Raw genomic sequence first — 21421 nt, 5'->3', positions numbered from 1 at the left:
ATTTACCAGAAATAACCTGATGCCGACACATTTAACTTTCAAGGGCTGGTAAGTCCATGGGTTGTGTTTGGCCCGTGAAGTTGTACTTTTTGCTGTCCAAATCCATTGTAATACAAACCCAATTAAGCCCGTGACAGTGCTTAAACTTTTTCGTCACATTCTTATCACCAATTTTTTTTAATTAAAAGTAATGTCATTTAGTCTCAGTGAAGTTACAATCTCAATCTAAATGACTTTAATGTAACATTAAATGATAGATGAAATTAAATCAGACTTACTTAATTTCACATTTCATTCATCATATTATCTAACGCCAGCTAAAGTGAAGTTATAACTCCAGTGAGACTGAATAATATTATTCTTTAATTAATTATCGCTAACTCATTAGTAGTTCTTTATATATATATATATATTATACACAGATTATGTTGATCATGTACAATTATCATTAAAAGTATTCGATGTTAAGCTCGAAAAAAGGAGGACATTTTTTTTTTTTTTAAAAGCCAACTCGTGGATGGACTTACGGAGTCCACAAGTCAAAGAGTCAAACAAGCAGAATATTTGGCCACGAACTATGCTCGAGTGTCTAAGGATCAAACTAGTTCTACTCGACTCATTGTGACTCTTAACTAATTTTACTCATTGGCCCTCCTACTCTAAACTTAATTAGTATGTTGAACCAATGGTTTAATGTTATCGAATAGATAGAAAAAATTGGATTGGTAATCGGTCAAGTTGATGCTTAAAACTTGCATATATAGAAATCGGCTCAAATTTTTATTATAAATTTATTTTATCAATAATTTTGTTGGTTATGATTTGTAATATATGAAGTTCTTAAGATCTTATATACTGTGGCACTGGCAGTGGATCAATGGCGACCTCGAAGAACATACTCCCACTCCTCCTTTTAATCCTCCTCTCTCTCTCCACCATCTTCCTCCTCTCTCTTCCCCCATCCAATACCAAGTTCCAAATCCTTCCCCAATTCCCCACAATATCAACTTCAAACCCTGGCCCAAATTTCACTCTCCTCATCAAAGTCCTCACTTTTAACCGTCTCTCTTCTCTCACCCGCTGCCTCAACTCTCTCGCTAAAGCGCAGTATGATGGCATTAACGAAGTGCATCTTCATGTATTCGTTGATCATTTTATGCAAGATTCAAATTATGGGTCTGCGGACTTGGACCAACGATTGAATCTTTCGAAAGAAATTCTTGATTTCGTCGATGGGTTTGAGTGGAAATTTGGTGAGAAGTTTGTGCATTATCGAACTTCGAATGCTGGGCTTCAGGCTCAGTGGCTCGAAGCCTGGTGGCCCAGTTCGGATCATGAATTTGCATTTTTTTTTGTTGAGGATAATCTGGAGGTTTCACCTCTCTATTATAGGTTATCCATATGATTTTTTTTTTTTTTTCCTCAATACCCATTTTCTTAATGTTAGGTTTACGGAATTTTTATTTGAGCACAGAGGGGACTGATTCAAATTCTGTATTTTATCTATAGGTTTCTTAAGGCTGTGATTTTGAATTACTACTATAATGCTTCAAACTTTAATAATATGATTTATGGGGCATCACTGCAGCGGCCGAGGTTTGTGCCAGGTATTTACTTTTGTTATTTTCCATTTCTTGGAGATTTTTGTTTTGTCACTTTGATCTGTAGTTGCTTAGAAAAGGTTCAAATAGAGCTCATTTCTTTACAGTATAATTTAATTTGTAAGCACGGAACAATTCTATTTGAATAGTTGTGTTATTTATGAGGAAATGTTGGAAAACGATGAGAACGTTGTAACACCTTAGTCAACACCATGCTTGATGTAGCATGAATAGAAATTAATGAGCCAAAGCCATATTTACAACAATTCAAAGTGCATCTCACCTACATTTTGCTTTGAAGGAATTGCACTCTTAAGAATCCAAATTCTTGGAAATTCCATTTTCAGGAATTTTGACCACAGTGATTTGATTCTATCTTCCTTTCTGATCAATGTTTAATCAAATCAATTCTTAAAATGTGTAAACTCGATATAACGTATAATGCTATAGTTTCTTGCATATCATGGAATATTGAGAATTAATAATGTGCAAAATTCAGTAAACTGGAACCTATATCTTACATTTCCTAAGATTTTATGAAGCCTGTCCTTTGTTTGTGCCAAACAGATAACCATTAAAGCCATGTGCAATAACTTCATTGGCGCTAGTCAAGTATACCAAGAATGCAGGTGTACCAACTGTATTTATGTCTGAGCACGTAGACATTTCATGTTACTGGTCTCAGTCTACCTTGTTCATTGAGAATGACATGCAGACGAATGCTAATCTGCAGGATTATTCCATCACAAGTTAAAGGAAATTTAATCCTTCTAAGTATATCAAAACTTCAATGATGAATCCTCTCTCCATTTTTCTTTCATTAGTCTTTCATATTGGGGGATCCATTTGATATGTTTCCTTTGGTATCTACGGAACCTGGTCATACAGCATGACAAACAGATTACCCTTTTCTTATTTATAAGCACGTTTATAATGGGTATTTGAAAGAGATAGATTAAGAACTAGATTAATTAGAAAACATCGAGAAAAAAACAAATCTTTTTTGGTTTTAAACCTGCGGCATAGAAGGAATAGGAAAAGACTATAGAATTTTTTTAAATTTAAAAGGATCAATCTCGGTCTACGAATATATTCTTACTCAACGGATTCCTAGAATTTTAGGTGGGATGGGGATTGTAATTCTTACTACTTCTCGAGGTATAATGACAGACCAAGAGACTCGACTCGAAGGAATTGGCGGAGAAATTTTGTGTTATATATGGTAATCCTTTTAATATCCAAATGGGATCCGAAACTTCTTCCTATTTCTAAAAAAAAAAAAAAAAGAAAAGGGACGAGTTGTCTAATATTGTTCCTCCTCCATAAGTTGATACTTCAAGGAGGCTTTACCTGAAATGAAAGAACAAAAATGGATTCATGAAGGTTTAATTACTGAATTGCTCTCAATGGTATGTTCCAGGTTCAGTTAGATAATGAAGATCTGATCCTGGTTATGTTTCAGGAAAGATCCGGAGTAGTTTTATATGGATACTGCTAGGAGATAAGTCAAAATTGAAGAAGTCGTTATGATTCAACCAAAAGATGTATAATTTATCGACTCCACAACAAGGATTGGAAGGATTAGATGGTTTTTATTCAATATGATTCGAGATGAAAAATTTCAAGAAACTTATTTTTTTTCCAAGAAGTAGATTCAGAATTAAGATAAGGAATGACAAATATGAAAATAAGAGCTTATGTTCGTAAAATTTGCAAAAAATGTCGCCAATCCATAGGCGGGGTGCATTATTGTAATTTGTTCCAACCCGAGACATAAACAAAGACCAGGATAATTAGACTCACTAAAGGACTCGTTGTAAAAATAAGGATTCTATTTTGAGATGAAATGGATATATCCATATATCTCTTGACTGATATTTATGCGATGATAAAATATTGAAAAAGCTAAATTGAGAATCGGTTCACGTAGAAATGGACATATTGATTCACGTAAGAGTTCACGTAGAATACCAAAGGGGTTTATTCATGTTCAAGCAAGTTTCAATAATATTATTGTCACGGTTACAGATGTACGGGGTCGGGTGGTTTCTTGGTCCTCAGCGGGTACTTGTGGATTCAAGGGTACGAGAAGAGGGACACCCTTTGCCGCTTAAAATGCAACAGCAAATGCTATTCGTATGGTAGTAGATCAAGGTACGCAATGAGCAGAAGTCATGATAAAAGGTCCCGGTCTCGGAAGAGACGCAGCATTATGAGCTATTCGTGGAAGTGGTATACTATTAACCTTTGTACGGGATGTAACCCCTATGCCACATAATGATTGCAGACCCCCTAAAAAAAGACGTGTCTAGAAATAAACATTGAAGAAATTTCAAGAGAAACAAGAGAAATAAATGATTAATCAAATCAAATAATATTGCTATGGTTCGAGAGAAAGTAATAGTATCCACTCAGACACTATAGTGGAAGTGTGTTGAATCAAGAGAAGACAACAAATGTCTTTATCATGGACGCTTTATTTTGTCTTCACTTCTGGAAGGTCAAGCCGACACAATAGGCATTGCGATGTGAAGAGTTTTACTTGGAGAAATAGAAGGAACATGTATCACACATGTAAAATTTGAGAACTTCCCACATGAATATTCTACCATAGCGGGTATTCAAGAATCGGTCCATGAAATTTTAATGAATTTAAAAGAAATTGTATTGAGAAGTAATCTATATGGAACTTGTGACGCGTCTATTTGTGTCGGAGGTCCAGGATATATAACTGCTCAAGATATCATCTTACCACCTTATGTAAAAATCGTTGATTATTATACACAACATATAACTAGCTTGACGGAACCAATTGATTTGTCAATTGGATTACAAATCAAGAGAAATCGCGGATATCTTGTCAAAATGCCACATAACTTTCAAGATGGAAGTTATCCTATAGATGCTGTATTCATGCCTGTTTGAAATTAGTATTCATTCTTATGGGAATTGCAATGAAAAACAAGAGATACTCTCTCTCGAAATATGGACAAATGGGAGTTTAACTCCGAAAGAAGCACTTCATGAAGCTTGGCGAAATTTGATTGATTTATTTATTCCCTTTTTACATAAGAATAAAACTCATTTATTTATTCCCTTTTTACATAAGAATAAAACTTACATTTAGAGGACAATCAACACAAGGTTCCTTTATCCTCTTTTACCTTTCACGATAAATTGGATAAACTCAGAGAAAAAAAGCATTGAAATTGATTTTTATTGGCCAATCAGAATTCTCTCCTAAGGTCTATAATTTATATTGGACCTTTTGAATAACGATCTGGAAGATCTCATGAAAATTGAACATTTGCGTATAGAAGATATAAAACAGATATTGGTCATTGAAATTGATTTTTATTGACCAATCAGAATTCTCTCCCAGGGTCTATAATTTATATTGAACCTTTTGAATAACAGTCCGGAAGATCTCACGAAAATTGAACATTTGCGCGTAGAAGATATAAAACAGATATTGGTCATTCTAGAAAAATATTTCGCGATTGATTTACCAAAAAATGAGTTAAATCTATTAGATTTTTTTCGTCTTTTTTTTTTTATCAAGATGAAAATAGGTTTTGAATCTTTAGCACAATTCATATATTCAAAAGAAATTCAGAATTGAATAGATGTATCTAGGGAGAATTCGCTTTCATGTGACTATTCCCTAGATACACACGTCGCGCTATTTCACAATTGAATCAACTTGAAAAAGACCTAAAGTTAGAGATTTATCAATAGGTAATGTTGCACCAATACCCAACCAAAGAGTGACTGCACTACCAATCAAAAAAGATGGTTGTCACTACTGACGACGAAATGGATTTTAGAATTTATTAGCATTCTCTAAAAAGGATATTGTTAATAATTCCGCAGGTACTAAAACCATTAAAAGAGCACCCAATAATTTATTAGTTACTGTACGAAGTATTTGAAATAGGGAAAAGAAATGCCATTTAGATAAGATTTCCAACGGGGTTGTAAACGGATATGCCAGTTCACCAATCACTGATGGTTCTAGGACTGCTAAGCCTACATTACATGCAATAGTACCTAGAATTACTACTAGAAAAATATATAAAAGATCATTGGGCCATGCGGGTTCTTCGTAATAATTTTAACCCATACCTTTAGCCAATTTAGCTCTTAATATAGGATCATTCAAATTAGGTTTTTTTGTTATTGGGATAGGTGAATTCTTATAGATCCATACCCCGAAGGAACCGGACATGATAATTTTTTATCATCGAGCTCGAGCAAGATTCAAAAGAACCAAATGAATCCATAAAAAATCTATATGTTGCCTATATATACATATATGAATGATTCAATGTAAGAAAAATTTGACTCTTTTTTCCGGAATTGCAACTACCCATTGCAAAAAATTCGATTATGAGTAAATGCTCAATACCCAAGTTGGCTTACGAAGTTGATCATGATATGATCCAGTGCTTTCTGGGTCGTCTCAAATCTTACGATTGGTATGTATCTCCAAAATATTTGGAGATATACACACAAAAGGTTTGCTTGTTACTAATCTAGTCTAGCTTATGTTTTTCTTTAAATCCCAGGTTTCACTCCGATAGTATTATCGATCATATCAATGCAGAAGAAATAAATGCATTTCCATACTATTCAATTTTAAGTATTAAGTAAGTGAAATAGATAAAGATTTTGTTTTAGTTTATCCATTTCACTTATTATAATTATACTGGATCTTACGGTGCCTGCTCATGTACAACATGATTCGGTCTGATCATAGAATAGAAAAGAATCTCTTCAAATGAGCCAGCCTATCTTCTGTATAGGGCTTACGCGACGGTTGGAACAAATACACATTTGGTTGTGAATTTCAATGTGGCAGACATATATCTACACAGACCAGTTAATAGTTCAAGTCACACACTCCCATAATCCATTTTCTCTTCGTAGAATTCATTTCAACTCTACATTTATTTGACATGATTGGTTGAAGGGAAATATCCAAATACATGGATTATTATTTTCAATAATCCATACTTGTAGCAATGAAATATTATTATTCCTCCTCCAAGTGATAAATGATTGATTATAAATATCTATTATGGATCTTCTCTATAAAGGACTGGAAATACCTTGTTTACGCATCATTGGAAAGTGCATTAACATAAATACAGCAGTAAAAAGTGGCAATTCAAAAGTGTGTAAACTATAAAAACGAGTCAAAGTGGATTGTCCTCCACTAGCACTTCCGCACAATAATTCTACCAAAGGCGATCCTATTAGAAGAATAGCTCTAGGGACACCTGTTACAATTTTTACCGCCCAATAACCAATTTGGTCTCGAGGTAAGGAATAACTAGTTACGCCAAAAGATGCGGTCAATACCCCCATAAGCATACCTGTAACCCAAGTCAATTTGCGAGGTTTTTTAAATCCACCCGTGAGATGCACACGAAAAACATGCAGGATCATCATTAGGACCATCATACTTGCGGACCATTGATGAACTGATCGGATTAACCAACCAAAGTTAGCTTCCGTCATTATCTATTTGGAGATTAGGAATAGATGGCCTTTCTATAGGACCCACTTTACTGACGAAATTCATCACTACTTTAGAAGATGCGGTCAATACCCCCATAAGCATACCTGTAACCCAAGTCAATTTGCGAGGTTTTTTAAATCCACCCGTGAGATGCACACAAAAAACATGCAGGATCATCATTAGGACCATCATACTTGCGGACCATTGATGAACTGATCGGATTAGCCAACCAAAGTTAGCTTCCGTCATTATCTATTTGGAGATTAGGAATAGATGGCCTTTCTATAGGACCCACTTTACTGACGAAATTCATCACTACTTTAGCGGCTCGACCAATTACTCGGGATTCTCGACTATTTCATTTCTTGATGTTAGCAATGTACAGTGGTAAAATAGGATTATTTTCTTGTTAGGCAGTTGGTCAGATCTAGTATGGATCATACATGGACGATAGTTGGAGTCGGCTGCTCTCCCCGGGGTCCCTCATCTGAGATCTCTACGGAAGAGGATCAAGTTGGCCCTTGTGAACAATTTGATGCACTATTTCCCTTCAACCCTTTGAGCGAAATGTTGCAAAAGAAAAGGACCGACCCCATCATCTCCACCCAGTAGGAACTTATGATTCAGATATGAATGTAATAGTTACTTTCAATAAGTTAGTTGTTTCCATCTTTGACCAACAATGAAAATTAATTTTAACTTTATATGTAAATAGTTTAAGCTTAGCCAAGCATACTGTATAACTTTAGCTGATAATGTTACATGTCATGTTTATATGCTTCATTATCATGATTTTTGCTTGCCATAGAGCTTTTTAACCTATGCTAGTCTTTAAGTATCTGTATCGGTTGCTGCTGACAGGTAAACACGGAAACAAAATGCATTTAGATAGTGGAACTCACCTTTTCTTGTATCAGCTGGTCGGCACTTGGGGTCAACTTCTGTTTCCAAAACCCTGGAAAGAGTTCTGTTTGTGGTACGACACACACAAGGCAAAAGGCATGAAGCCGGGGGATGGTAATATTTATTATTCTCATGTTTCCCAATCCCAATTTGTATGTTTTTTGGTCCTTCTGACATGGTACATTGATGTGTAATAGGTGACAAATGGATGGTACAAAAAGATGGGAGAGAGAATTTGGACTCCTTGGTTTATTAAATTTATCCATTCTCACGGGTACTTCAATTTTTATACCAATTTTTTGCAAGAGAGAGCACTCTGTCTCTCATAGAGATGCTGGTGTTAATTACAGGAAAACAGCAGGACCTGATTCTTACTTACTGGATGCAAATTCTAATGATTCCAACTCTCTGGAACTACATCCTTTAAGTGATCTCAAGTGGTATGACTTCTGCTTCAGAGAAGTATTTACTAATAGGATAGTTAGAAGTCCTGATAAACTTAGATCTGTTCTTCAATCTGTGCAGAAAAATGACACTGTTATCGTAATAAGCCTTTACAGGGTATCAGAGACTATTGTCAGAAATTTTCTCTGCCACATTGAGAGGTTGAATATTCGAAACTATATCTTTATTGTCCCAACATCTCTTTTCCTACTTGATCTTGCAAGAAGAGGGCATCCTGTAATTGATAAAGACCAGTTTTACGATCCTGCACTTGCCAAGTCTTTTAAGTTTCAGAATACAATGGAGGAACTTACCAAGGAGATTCTTGTGGAGGCATTTGTGACTAAAAGATGTTTGGAACTTGGTTATAGTACCTGGCTACTCAAGTTTCCCCTTGCCAGTGATTTATTTCTGAATTCCTTTGAGCAGACCAATTATTTTGTTATTGGGAAGAGTTATAGACTTCTTTTTGTCGGGAGCTCATCCCCTGTTTTAAAAATTTGGGTTGAAGATTTTATACATGAAGCTGCTACATTGGTGAACACACGGAGAAAAGATTCAGTTCCTCATGACAGCAGTTTTTTGTTATGCAGTGGAAAAATTATTGAGACAAAAGAGCATCAAATATAACAGCATGGATGAGACGCAATTAGGCTTTGATATCAACATTGCTGATGCTAAGTACCAAACCTCTCCAGGGATTGAAAAGAAATTTGCTTTCTGGTCTTCTGAGACTGAACTGGATATAATACAAAGGCAGCTGGTACAGTTGAGATTATGGGTTGTGGATGATGAATCTTCGTGCACCGCTGTTATTTGTCACCCAACATAACATTTTCTGATATACCTTCTTTTTCACTTAATTTTGGAGAAATACGGCTAGAGTATAGAATAGTGATGTTTCAGGTAAATTGTCTGCTTGGGACGTGCACAAAATTGTTGNCCCTCAAACTCTTCTGTTGGGAGAACTTGCAATGTTCTGATTCTTGTCTTGCTTGATTGAGAAAGCAAGCTAGTTGGTGGATGAGCAGTGGTGTAAAATGGCATGCGTAAATGTCGCTATAATAGTTTGGTGCCAACGAAGCTGGTTCAGTAACATTTTATTGGTGCAAATGGTCCTTGTTACAGCAGTGTAGAGCAGTTAAAGCCTGTTAAGAGGAACTCCCTCAAACTCTTCTGTTGGGAGAACTTGCAATGTTCTGATTCTTGTCTTGCTTGATTGAGAAAGCAAGCTAGTTGGTGGATGAGCAGTGGTGTAAAATGGCATGCGTAAATGTCGCTATAATAGTTTGGTGCCAACGAAGCTGGTTCAGTAACATTTTATTGGTGCAAATGGTCCTTGTTACAGCAGTGTAGAGCAGTTAAAGCCTGTTAAGATAAGAAGGTGCATCTGGTTCGCAGATCTTACATATTCTGGACAAGTTTTTGTTGCGCGATAGCCATGTAGGACAATTTGAACCCTACAGTTTTTAAAGGGACTTTTTTACGTAGTATTAAATAGAACCAGTCTAAGACAATACAAAGGATGCGAGAAGGATAAGATTTTGGCTTCCTTTTCTCTACTATGAATGCTATTAAAGGTTTTTTATATAAATAGCGGAAATGGTTAACAGGTTGACTTTTGAGTGGCAAATACTTGACCAGCTGAACAATCATTTGACAATGGAGATCACTGCCACATTATCCATAGCATAAAAATGCATTGGAAGTTCATTGAAGAATGTAGCAATGACTCCACTGCGACATAGAATGACAATATCTAAACTCTAAATAAATAGCATTATTCAGTCAAGCCACAAAATGAGCCTTACAATATAGGGATGTTAATATGGCTCAAATCTGGAAATAATTGGTTATTGCATTCTAGTTTATTGGAGACCAAGAGTGCATTAGCACTTTATCTTCGAGTGAATTACCCAAATAGTCATTGAACTTTGTAAAAAGTTTTCACGAAGTCATTGAACTTTAAAAATTACACAATTTATCATTGAACTTTGCAAAAAGTTTTCATGGGATCATTGAACTTTAAAAATTACCTCATTTATCACTGAACTTTGTAAATAATTTTCACGAGGTTATTGAACTTTGCAAAAGATTTTCCAGGGATTGCTAAATTTTAATAACCCCTAGGAAATTTTTTGCAAAGTTCAATGATAAATTAGGTGATCTTTAAAGTTCAATAATCTTCTGAAAATATTTTTCCAATTTAGTGATGAATTTGATAATTTTTAAAATTTAGTGACCTCGTGCAAACCTTTTACAAAGTTCAGTGACCATTTGATTAATTCACTCCTTTATCTTCAATTTAATTGAATAACCTTGAAAATCGTAGCTTGCTGGTTTTTCCATCATCCAATCTACAACCAATGGAATTTCCATAATGGAAAAGAAATCCATGGGAGTGAGGGTTTTGAATAGAGCTAAAGGAAATAAGGCAACGATAATAATTTTTTCAAAAGCTATGCTCAAGAAAAGCTATCAATACAACAATAATTTAGGTTCATAATTAGACTACTCTTGATCCATTCTCCATGTATTTTGGACTTCCTGCGAAGTATGAAAATGTATAAAATATGTGCCCGGGGTGCACAACAAAGATATAAGTGTGGCACTCAATGAAAATGGAATGCTATCTGTTGAAATATAAGGCAACATGAACTGTGATGGACCACAATAACTGAAGTTTCCAACTGCTTTTAGCTCGGGGTTTTACTTTCTTCTTCGAGGCTTCCTAGGATGTCAATACATTTCTTCAACAGAGACTTGGCCTGTTCATTTTTTTCCACTTCACACAGATGAAGAAGATCGGCCTTAAACCCTACTTCTGTTCTATGAACTGAAGGAATGTCCCTGCAGTGAGTCAACTCCAGAAGACACTCTGCAGCCGCTACATGAACCTGAGTTCATTGCACAAAAACTTAAGATGAGCTCTAAAACCCAAACGTATATGCGACCATAAACTTTAAGAATTGAGATTCAAGTACAAGATGTCTATTTCACACAAACCAACAATAGCATTCAGAAATTATTAGTTACACAAATGAAGAAAGGAAAATAATAGGCGCCATTTTATACTTTGAAGAGCACTCTTGACTTCTCAAGTTCTCGGTCAACAAGAGATTCTATTTATAAAATGCATCAATAGAAGTGAATAAACTCGAGAAAACATATAGTGATCCAAAAAAGGCAAGCAAGGAGAGTAATATACCTGGCCAATTTTTATTGTGTGGAGACAATTAAGCAATTCCGGCAACAGTGTGTAAAATAACTGAAAACATTTAGAAAGCCGAATTAGAGTCCATACAAGTGTTAATGGGTATAGGACAATAAAGAAATATGAGAACTATTACCTCATGAACTAAAGCAGATATGCTGGAATGTAAAGTAGAATCTTGAGAGTCATCGCTACTAATTCGAAGCCTTGAGCACAGCTCTTTTATAGATGAAAAAACTGGCATTTTAACTGTTGGCAAAATGGAAAGTGTGGCAGTGAGGGCAAAGCTAAAACAGAATTAAGAAGGGAAGCATAATTGAATGGTTGTACCTGTCCAAGAAAAATTAGGGGAGAGAGAAATCAAAAACACATCAATCAAGTCCTTGTGTAGTTTGAGAATATCGCTGATTCGAGCCACATGGATGCAGGCCGTTATGGAATTTATTATTTTTTCATATAAAGCCGGGGAACTATCTTTCTCATCTGCATCTGCACAAAGAAAGTAGAGCTTTGCTGAATTGCTTGCTGTGTGTCATGTTCACATAAAAAAACTCTCCCATAATTCAATACAATGCACCTTTGTAATGCAGGATTTGAAAAGAAAATTCAAAATTATCAGTAATTTCAAAATATGGTTTCACTGAATTTCACTGATTGCTATACATGAGAAATAATAGCTCAAATGGGTTGATATGGTCTTAAGAAATGTGCATTATACTTTTGAACTTAATTCTAATAATCCAAAAGATAAATAAAACTAACTTCTTTGTTGTAAAAATATTTTGCAATACTCCAATCTAGGAGGTGGATTATCAAGAATCCTTCCCACCACTAGAGATGAATACTATTCGTACTTTACTATCTTTAGCATCTAATCTCATTTGGTCTTTACAACAATTTAATGTCAAGAATGCATCTTTAAACGACATCTTGGAAGAAGAAATTTAGATGAGAAACCAGCCAAGATTTGATGGGACTCAAGATGGCACTCTATGGGCATAAGCAATCTTGCATAGCATGGTTCGGTAGGTTTACCAAGGCCACGGAAGAAATGAAATGCCAAGGAAGCCAAAGGAAATCATACCTTCTTCATCAAGCACTCAACTCTGGTAAAGGTAACAACCCTATTGTTTACATAGATGGCATAATAGTATCAGAAGATGATTGGGAAGATAAAATATCTGGAAAAACAATTGAATCAAAGAATTTGAGATAAAAGAACGAGGGAGACAAGTTTTGAGGTGGCTCATTTGGAAAAGTATGTTTATAACAAAGTATAAATATTTCCTTGACCCTCCTTAAAAGACCGAGATGCTACTGTGCAACCAATTGATGCAACACAGAACCATAAGCTTGGAGTGGGTAAGGAAAAGGCACACACACACACACACACACACATATATATATATATATATATATCAGTAGACAGAGGATGTATCAATGGTTGGTTAGCAAGCTTTATGACTTGCCAAACAACACCAAATTGGCCTATGTTGCTAGTGTGGCAAGTCAATTCATGCATTCGCAAGTCAAGTCCCCCAGAAGCAGTTTCTAGAGCGTTTCATTAAGTTCAGCTTCTAAAAAATAATCTTGTTTAAAAGCAATATAGAAGAAATTTATTTTAATGCAGATTGGTCAACCATAGATTGAAGGTCAACATCAGGATACTAGGGAGGGAATTTAGTGACATGGAGGAGTAAGCAGAAGACACTGGTTAATATGTCAAGGAATTAATAACTAAAACATCAATTTTCTGATTAATTCAAAGTCATTTTTTGAATTTGCAAGTCCTGATATACAAATACTGACAATATTTCTTTTGAAAAATTGTCAAATTATAGCCATCGTCTAGAGGAAATGCAATCACTCAAAACATTATAGTAGTTAGATTGAATAAATGGTTAGGGATTATAGTGCACAAGAAGGAAATTCATATATTTAACTCTATATCTAATTCGGCACAGAAACTAGTATCACATGGACTCGTTGAAGCAACTGAGCAAGGTATTAGCATGAGTAACAGCCGCACTTGGTTTAATGTAGTAGTTAAAAATCCTGATGTAGGGTTGCCTAATTTCATGTTGTTCCTTTCATGCCTTAAGTGATTGTATACCTCCCGTGTACTCTCTTTTAAGGAATAAAATTTTCTGATTACCTATCAAAAAAAAAAAGCATGAGTAACAGCCTGACAGAGAATAAAATGAACAGCGAGTGAATTTTCAAAGATTAGATCATATTTTGGTTCCTTATTATAACCATGTCGTAATTGGTTAAAGACCCAATAGCAAGTAAATATGATTTTTATAAGTTTAGTTATTTGTGAAATAATAACCTCAAATTACGGAGGGATTATGGAACCAGAAGAATAAGCATTCGTATTAAGAAAAATTAATTCCACTTCCAGTAAAACATTTCCAGAAAATTAACTTAAATGTCAGAAAAAAAAAGACGGTTCTAAGAACTCAGAAGTAAAACCATAATCCAGCAACTAATTCCACCGAAAACTGTTGCTGATTTTTAAGAGGGAAAATCGTGGGACCTTATCTATGAAAGGACTTGTGATGTACCTGCTTTATCATCACTTGTCAGGGGTATTTGACTTGACTTTCTATGAGCGATCGAATTGCATGTATCCAATAACGATGGCAGAACAATCTCAATGAGATCTGGATTGTTGAAAGTTTTGATAACCTAAAAGCAGAATGAATGAAGAGAAGTAAGATTAATGCCATGAAGCGTGTAAGATCATAACACGCTGAACAAAAGCTCGATAAGAAAATCACAAGAAATATATATGAAGTCTTTAGTCCCCTAGTGATATCATATGAAACCTTCATAACAAAGAAAAGGCTAAGATGGACAAAGGCATCAATACAAAATTTAGTGTAAACCTTAGAAGTAAACAGATCTCTCTTTCTTTTTTACCTTGAAGTTTGAACACCTTCATGATTTTAAAAGAAAAAATCCACACAAATTAGGTTTCCACAAGTCCGCTGTGTTACTTCTTTTTAAGCATTCCTTTGCTTTTCTTTTAATAACAATATTTCCCCTTTTTTCTTTCTTCACCTTTTATTTTCAAGGATGACGGGGGGGAATTTTGAGGTTTTGGAATAACATAGTAGCACCACAATGTACAGGTCGTTACTGCTTTTTAATTCTTTTCTGTAATGCAGTGTAGACAATGCTCGCTGTCACTTGAAATTTTTTTATCCAAGACAATTATTGAGAAAACTGCCAAATTGCAGGGGCATATTTAGCAACATGAACTGGCAATCTATTTGGTTTGTCAACAGGGCAGGAAAGAGAATAGTTAATGGACAAATTCTTTAGGAATCCAACTCTTGAAAATTACATACATAGAGAGTGGATATAACGGATTCCAAGTTGAAAGAGCAACTTATTCATGACTGAGAATGGCACTGAGCTTGCCTCGGTAGAATTGAAAATTTACCTGCTCAAGACAGCAAAAAGCAGCTTCACGATATTTTTGTGCTTTCTTTGTGCATGCGGAAGATATAAGACTTAATATAGCCTTTGGAGCATCAGGATCGGAAGCAGAAATAGCTTTATGGCACGATGTGCAAAGAGCAGACAATGCATTTAATAGTGCATCCTTTCCCTGTCACATAGTGATATACACAAAACACAATAAGCTATAAATTAATGTTAAAACAAACAAAACATCAGCTCATGCAAATTGTTTATTGCTATAACAAGATTGCAAGACAAATTTCAAGCAAACCAGAAAGGTAGACAAATGAGATGAGATGTAACAAACAAAAATATATAGCCCATAAACAGACAACTTTTAGAGATTACAAAATGACTATGCAAAATTTGTTGAGAAACAGGTTTGGATTTAACTTTTGGAGAGAAGAAGATATTCTTCCTCTCATTCACTTTCATTATATAGATAAATCACGGGTAGTACACATATTTAAATAGATACCAATATGGAGACAAAATAAACCCAATCATACTCTTCCCTAATCTATGTTATTCTAATATACTTATTTCCTTAACACCTGTTACAAATTTAGCTTAAACTAACGAATTCTCTGAATTCAATGAGATCAGTGATACATGGCCCATTTATTCTGTGATCTTGGTAATCCACAATCCAATAGAAGTTGTATATACGATTCCATACGTATTCACCAGCATTTTCTTGCAACGCAAAGGCCGTAGTATATTGTTAAGCAAGCCATGATTTGTTAAGCTACATGAAGAATCGAAGATGTAACATAATTCAAATAAATGTGCCTACCTCCCACAACCGCCCAGGAAGTTCCTTCATAAGAGCGGTGAGCAAGGCATTATAATGTGAAGATAATGATTCGCCAAGGACTTCGCTAAGCTTACGAGTTGCTTGTGCTGCCTGCACAATCCGATAAAAATATAAAATAAAAAAGAATACATTTCTCGAATACTATCAACAATAAAGGAAATAAAGTAGGAAAGCAGGTAACAACTTTTGATTTACATTTTGAATAAGGAAACTACAAGACAAAAACAAGAAGAAACATGCCTTCTTTTTTGTTGCCCATGACGATGACATAATTCCTTCACTGATAAGAGTAACAATTTCTCCCAAGTAAAGTTGAAGAGTTATCCGTTCACTGGGCATGTTTTCCTCCCACAATTCTTCATATAAATTAGAAATGATCGTGTCATCCTCAAATCTGCACAAGAATTAATATATTGCTCATATTCAGCCCATGAGAGTTAATAACCACGGGTTAATAAAAAATAATGGAAATGAAATTCTAAAAACATTTTTACTTGACGTAGTTAAGATAGTTTGGCAATTATACCAACCGACTTCAGCTTCTAATGAGGCAGGGTGCAAACCCAAAACAAAACTCTGGACACCATCACAACCTCCACATATAATTGTCCCAATACAAAGAAACAAAGATATTAGGAAAGAAAGTTTAGGTGGAAGTTTGCAAAGGGTTGGATTTGGATATGTTATTGGAAAGAGAAGACCGTATAATTTTTTAAAGTAGGGCTGGGTAACAGTGACCTAGAGGGTAGCCTTGTTCAGTATTTTTCAAGCAAGTGGATTCCAGTCTGCAAGTATCTTAATACTGACTCAAACTTGGGTTTGGTTTATTTCGTTTCACCACGTAAATTTGATTAAAATTTAAAGTTGAACACATGGAAACCTTCTGTCTATGCTGAAATTATTTGTATTGTTTCATTTACTTAAATATTCAAGTTAATTTATGTCCAATATAACTCAGACTAAAGACAAACAGCTTCTAAAAGCAGTCATGTTAGCTTATCTATCTAGTTTAGCATAAACTATTTAAGAGAAAATTGTTCAGATATGTACCTAACCAATTCGAGGTTCCCAAACAGACTCTCTAGGGTTGATTATACCAAAGAAAGAATAGTTCAAATCAGGATGACCAATTCACATAACGGAAGCCATAGTTTTTTTTTGTTTTTTTTTTGGATACGTAATCAAATAATTTTGTTACTTAAAAGAGAATACATAGGGGGTGTACAATCATTTTGAGCCAGTAAGGAACAACATGAAATTAGACAACCCGTCTACAGGATTTTTAGCCACGGCATTGAACCAAGAATACAAAGTAAAGTAAAATGTCTCTTATCTGCTCTCTTATTTTTGTTTGGTCTTCGAAGCAACGGTTGTTCCTTTCTCTCCACACGCACCATACAATGTAACCCGGGATAAGGTCCCATGCTAGTTTGTTATCCTTATCACGATATTTTCTCCTCCATGCCCGTAACACGTTCTTTATACGACGAGACAGCACCCAATCCATGGATTGAGAAGCTAGTATACTGTTCCAAAGCCAACGAACATCATCACAATGAATGACCAAATGATCGATTGTCTTTCCATTCTTCTTACACATATAACACCACTCGGTTACATAAAAACCATTCTGTCGAAGATTATCCACCGTTGAGACCTGTCCTCTCACACCTATCTACAATAAGAATGCCACCCGAGGAGATAATTTACATTGCCACACCAACTTCCAGGGGAATGAACTATCTACAAATCCCAGGAGGAAACTAAAGTACGAGCGAACTGAGAAAATAACATCCCGTGCTATCCTCCACCTACTACAATCACCCTCTCCTACCCGAATTTGTGCCTCATGTAGAGAGGTCATAATCAACGAATAATCACCCAATTCCCAATTCTGTAGACCCCTCCCAAAAGTAATATTCCAGCAATAGCTCCTATTATGAATGACTAATACATCACTCGCCATAATAGAAGGCACTGAAGCAATGCAGTGCAAGAAAAGAAATCCCTCCTTCAGCAGTTGATCTCCACACCAACAATCATCCCAAAACCTAATATCATTACCCTTTCCCACCACAAAATTCAGTTTATCCAAAAAATCACTCCATCCCCGTTAGATATACCTCCACAAACTCACCCCCATAAGAACCATGACCCTCAACTGTACATCATCCCCCCTCTATCACATCATACTTCGCCCTAATGATTTCTCTCTAGAAGCTCTCTCTCTCTCTCTCTCTCCCCCCTCCAAATTGCCACAATCACTTGCCTAATAAGATCTTATTAAACAACACAAGGCTCCTCACTCCAAGACCCCCCACCCTCATAGACAGACAAACAATACTCCAATTGGCCAAATGGAGTCTCTCCTCCTCTCCCAACCCTACCCACAGAAATTCTCTTTGAAATCTCTCTAATCTCTTTGCCACTGCAATCAGAATGGGGAACAACGACAAAAAGTAAGTAGGGAGATTAGAGAGTGGATTTAATGAAAGTAAGTCTGCCTCCCTTAAAGAGAGACATACGCTTCCACCCCCGCTAACCTCCTCTCCATCCTTTCCACAATACCATTCCAGATATGGGTACTTTTAAATCATGTCCCTAACGAGAGCCCTAAATATGACATAAGCAGCTACGCAACCTTACAACCTAATATATCAGCCAGCTCCTCCACGTTATCGACCTCCCCTACTGGAATAGTATCAGATTTCCCCAAAATTAATCTTCAAACCATACACCACTTCAAAGTATAGGAGTAGACGGCGCAAGTTCCTGAATTTTTCAACATCTGCATAGCATAAGATCAGCGTGTCATCTGCAAATAACAAATGGGACACGTGTCATCTGCAAATAACAAATGGGACACCTGCAAGTGATCAACCATAAAACCCCTTATCAAACCCGCTCCCACAGCTCTTTCAAGCATCCTACTAAAAGCATCCATCACAATGACAAATAACAATAGAGACAATGGATCCCCTTGCCTCAAGCCTCTACGACCTCAAAAATAACCCTCAAGTATTCCATTGACCAAAACTGAGAACGAAATAGTAGAAATACAGAATTGAATCCATTTACACCACTTATTCCCAAAGCCATAGCCAAACGTTCTTCTATGCCAATCTATTCTCACAAGTCCTTTTTTACAATCTAATCTTAATTCCAAGACTATACAACCTATACCCCATATTTCATGGAAAAGCTATTGTGAAGAGAGAAGATGGTGGCAAGATGGAAAGAAGACAAGTGGCATATTTACCTGAATAAAGACATAAATAATATAATACTGGCAACGAATCTATTTGTGCACTGAGACATGTTTAACCTTGTTTTTCCAAAAAAAAGGGAAAAAGAAAGAGAGAGAACAGGACTAGTTCTATTTATTTCTGAACGAGAGAAGATGGTGGCAAGATGGAGAGAAAGAAAATGGTATTTCTTACTTGAATAAAGAAAAAAGTAAAATAATATTGGCCATAAATCTATCTATGCAGCGAGGAACATTTTACGGAACAAAAAGAGAACAGGACTAGTTCTACTTATTTCTGAACAAGAAAACATACAAAACTAGTACACCAAATTTTTCAATCAATTATTGCCCAAGTACACATGCATAAAAAACCAGCCATGAATAATATCAGTCAACCAAAACACGGAATGTCAGCTATGGAATTAAAAAAAGTATGGCTACAAAACAGGCATGTGTGCTTTTAGCTCTAACAAAGAAACACGAAAAAATAGCAATAAATGAGACTGATTTAACCTCGAAAGGAAGATGATAGGAACAATAATGGAATGATATCCATTCAAAGTATCAGCAGCCATGGATGCATAGCTTTTCAACAGGATTGCGCAAGAAATCTGATCATTTCTATCGCCAGAATGCAGGGTTGCTGTATCTTCAATCAATTTTTGGGCTTGTGATGGAGACGCATACTTCAAAATTATTGCACATGCACTCGCAAAAGCACGCTTTGATGCAGCACTTTTTTCCTCCTTAACAACTGGAAGTAAAAGCTTCAGTAGCACATTTGTGAATGATTTGATGCTAACACCAACTTTCTGAACTAACAAACTTATAAAATTTGCTACACCAACCCTGTGACAATGATAGTAAGATAAAAGCATCAATACTCATTTTTACATTCGGCGTACTCTTTAAGTCATAGAAATTAAATGGTGATATAAGATTTAAACAAAATAAATTAAATATCTACACCTTCATCTATTTCTGAACTACAATAATTCATTATTGATATAAAAAGGAACTAAAAGGGACCCAAGTACACACAAACATAACACTAAAACTTTTTCTTGCTCGAAAATTTAGTTTCAAATATTTCTAAACAATAAGTATCAAGTGACTACATTTCACCAGTAAAATATTGAACGGACAAATTTTCTGTTCTTTTATTAAGGCAAAACAGAATAACCAGGACACTAGATGAGACTTGAGAGAAATTAATAATAATTTAGACAAAATGAATAAAAAAGAGCTCCATATCCAGCATCTAATATTCATTTCCAAAACTTTGTTAAGCTGCGGGACATTCAGATCTTCAGTAACACCATACAAGGCATGCACTGCAGAGTGACAAGTTTGAGGAAAGAAGACAGAAGAGAACGGGCTGCAAAATGGAAGTATACATGAAATTCCTTACATATAATCGTTAGGAAACAATCATGAGAAGAGTGTATCATGCTCTTCCTCCTCGGACTGTTCTAGTTTTGTCAAAATTAAAGGAACTTGAAAGAGAGGGAAAAACAAGGGATTAATAAATAATACATATGGAACATTACACAAATAAATTTGTTCTAGTTTGTCAAAATTAAAGGAACATGAAAAAGAAGGAAAAACAACAAGGGGTTAATAAATAATGCATATGGAACATTACACAAATAAATTTGTTCTAGTTTGTCAAAATTAAAGGAACGTGAAAAAGAAGGAAAAACAACAAGGGATTAATAAATAATACATATGGAACATTACACAAATAAATTTGTTTTAAACTGACTAAACATCTAAAACTAAGAACCCACATCATCCAGTATAAACATTAAACACAGGTTAGCATACCAGGTTCTGGTTCATTATATTACAGAAGTTAGACAGCCACAAAGTTCATATAGACTAGTATCAAGCATTTGAATAGAGCCAGAGGACAATGACAGTCAACAACTGATTTCCACATCATTATCATTATATACATGACTGAACCACAAAAGTTCCACAAAAATTACCAATTTGGAAGATTATTATGGATTGAGAACCATAGATGTACCAGAGAGACAAGGGTCAATGATGAACTCTAAGATCACAGAGATAGCCATCATCCTCATTTCACTTAAGACAACAATTTTCTAAATGCTAAAACTTTCAAAAAACCACCATCAGGATGCTACAACAGAATATTCAATTTCTCATTCCCAGTGCATACTAATCTTTACCT

At 35.4% G+C, this 21421-nt stretch overlaps 2 protein-coding genes across 7 annotated transcripts in view; one reads left to right on the top strand and one right to left on the bottom strand.

The window, feature by feature from the left end:
• The first annotated feature begins 827 nt into the window (after positions 1 to 827).
• Positions 828 to 9408, top strand: LOC111411663. 5 transcript variants are annotated; one of them, XM_023042216.1, is made up of 6 exons: positions 830 to 1392; positions 1510 to 1607; positions 7987 to 8142; positions 8226 to 8302; positions 8379 to 8468; positions 8580 to 9408. In XM_023042216.1, the coding sequence occupies exons 3-6, from the start codon at positions 8140 to 8142 to the stop codon at positions 9100 to 9102; spliced, it is 693 nt and encodes a 230-aa protein (XP_022897984.1). In that variant the 5' UTR covers positions 830 to 1392; positions 1510 to 1607; positions 7987 to 8139; the 3' UTR covers positions 9103 to 9408. The 5 variants fall into 5 exon arrangements, with proteins under 5 accessions (XP_022897981.1, XP_022897980.1, XP_022897983.1 ...); XM_023042213.1 differs by lacking the exon at positions 8580 to 9408 and having other exon boundaries at positions 828 to 1392; XM_023042215.1 differs by having other exon boundaries at positions 829 to 1253; positions 8226 to 8468.
• A 1494-nt stretch (positions 9409 to 10902) lies between these two features.
• The window catches only part of LOC111411662 (proteasome-associated protein ECM29 homolog), a 29155-nt gene continuing 18636 nt past the window's right edge, over positions 10903 to 21421 (bottom strand). The window contains exons 27-35 of one of the 2 annotated variants that reach the window (XM_023042210.1): positions 19735 to 20070; positions 16215 to 16368; positions 15954 to 16064; positions 15138 to 15305; positions 14254 to 14377; positions 12017 to 12175; positions 11823 to 11935; positions 11681 to 11740; positions 10903 to 11369 (exon numbers count right to left, since the gene is read on the bottom strand). In XM_023042210.1, coding sequence (XP_022897978.1) covers positions 11169 to 11369; positions 11681 to 11740; positions 11823 to 11935; positions 12017 to 12175; positions 14254 to 14377; positions 15138 to 15305; positions 15954 to 16064; positions 16215 to 16368; positions 19735 to 20070 — 1426 coding nt within the window. In that variant the 3' untranslated portion in view covers positions 10903 to 11168. Of the gene's footprint in view, positions 11370 to 11680; positions 11741 to 11822; positions 11936 to 12016; positions 12176 to 12656; positions 12811 to 14253; positions 14378 to 15137; positions 15306 to 15953; positions 16065 to 16214; positions 16369 to 19734; positions 20071 to 21421 lie in introns of those variants that run through there. The other variant, XM_023042211.1, reaches the window with a different exon arrangement.

This window comes from Olea europaea, chromosome 16 (assembly GCF_002742605.1).
Source record: "Olea europaea var. sylvestris chromosome 16, O_europaea_v1, whole genome shotgun sequence".
Taxonomy (NCBI): Eukaryota; Viridiplantae; Streptophyta; class Magnoliopsida; order Lamiales; family Oleaceae; genus Olea; species Olea europaea.
Note: the sequence above shows the minus strand (reverse complement) of the source record. Positions and strands in the feature narration are given on the sequence as shown.

Bases quoted from the DNA above. Each gene is read 5' to 3' on its own strand.
- LOC111411663 (XM_023042213.1), top strand. From the start codon at position 878: ATGGCGACCTCGAAGAACATACTCCCACTCCTCCTTTTAATCCTCCTC. The intron at 1,393-1,509 runs GTTATCCATATG...TTTTATCTATAG, and splicing joins GTTTCACCTCTCTATTATAG to GTTTCTTAAGGCTGTGATTT. The intron at 8,143-8,225 runs GTAATATTTATT...GATGTGTAATAG, and splicing joins AGGCATGAAGCCGGGGGATG to GTGACAAATGGATGGTACAA.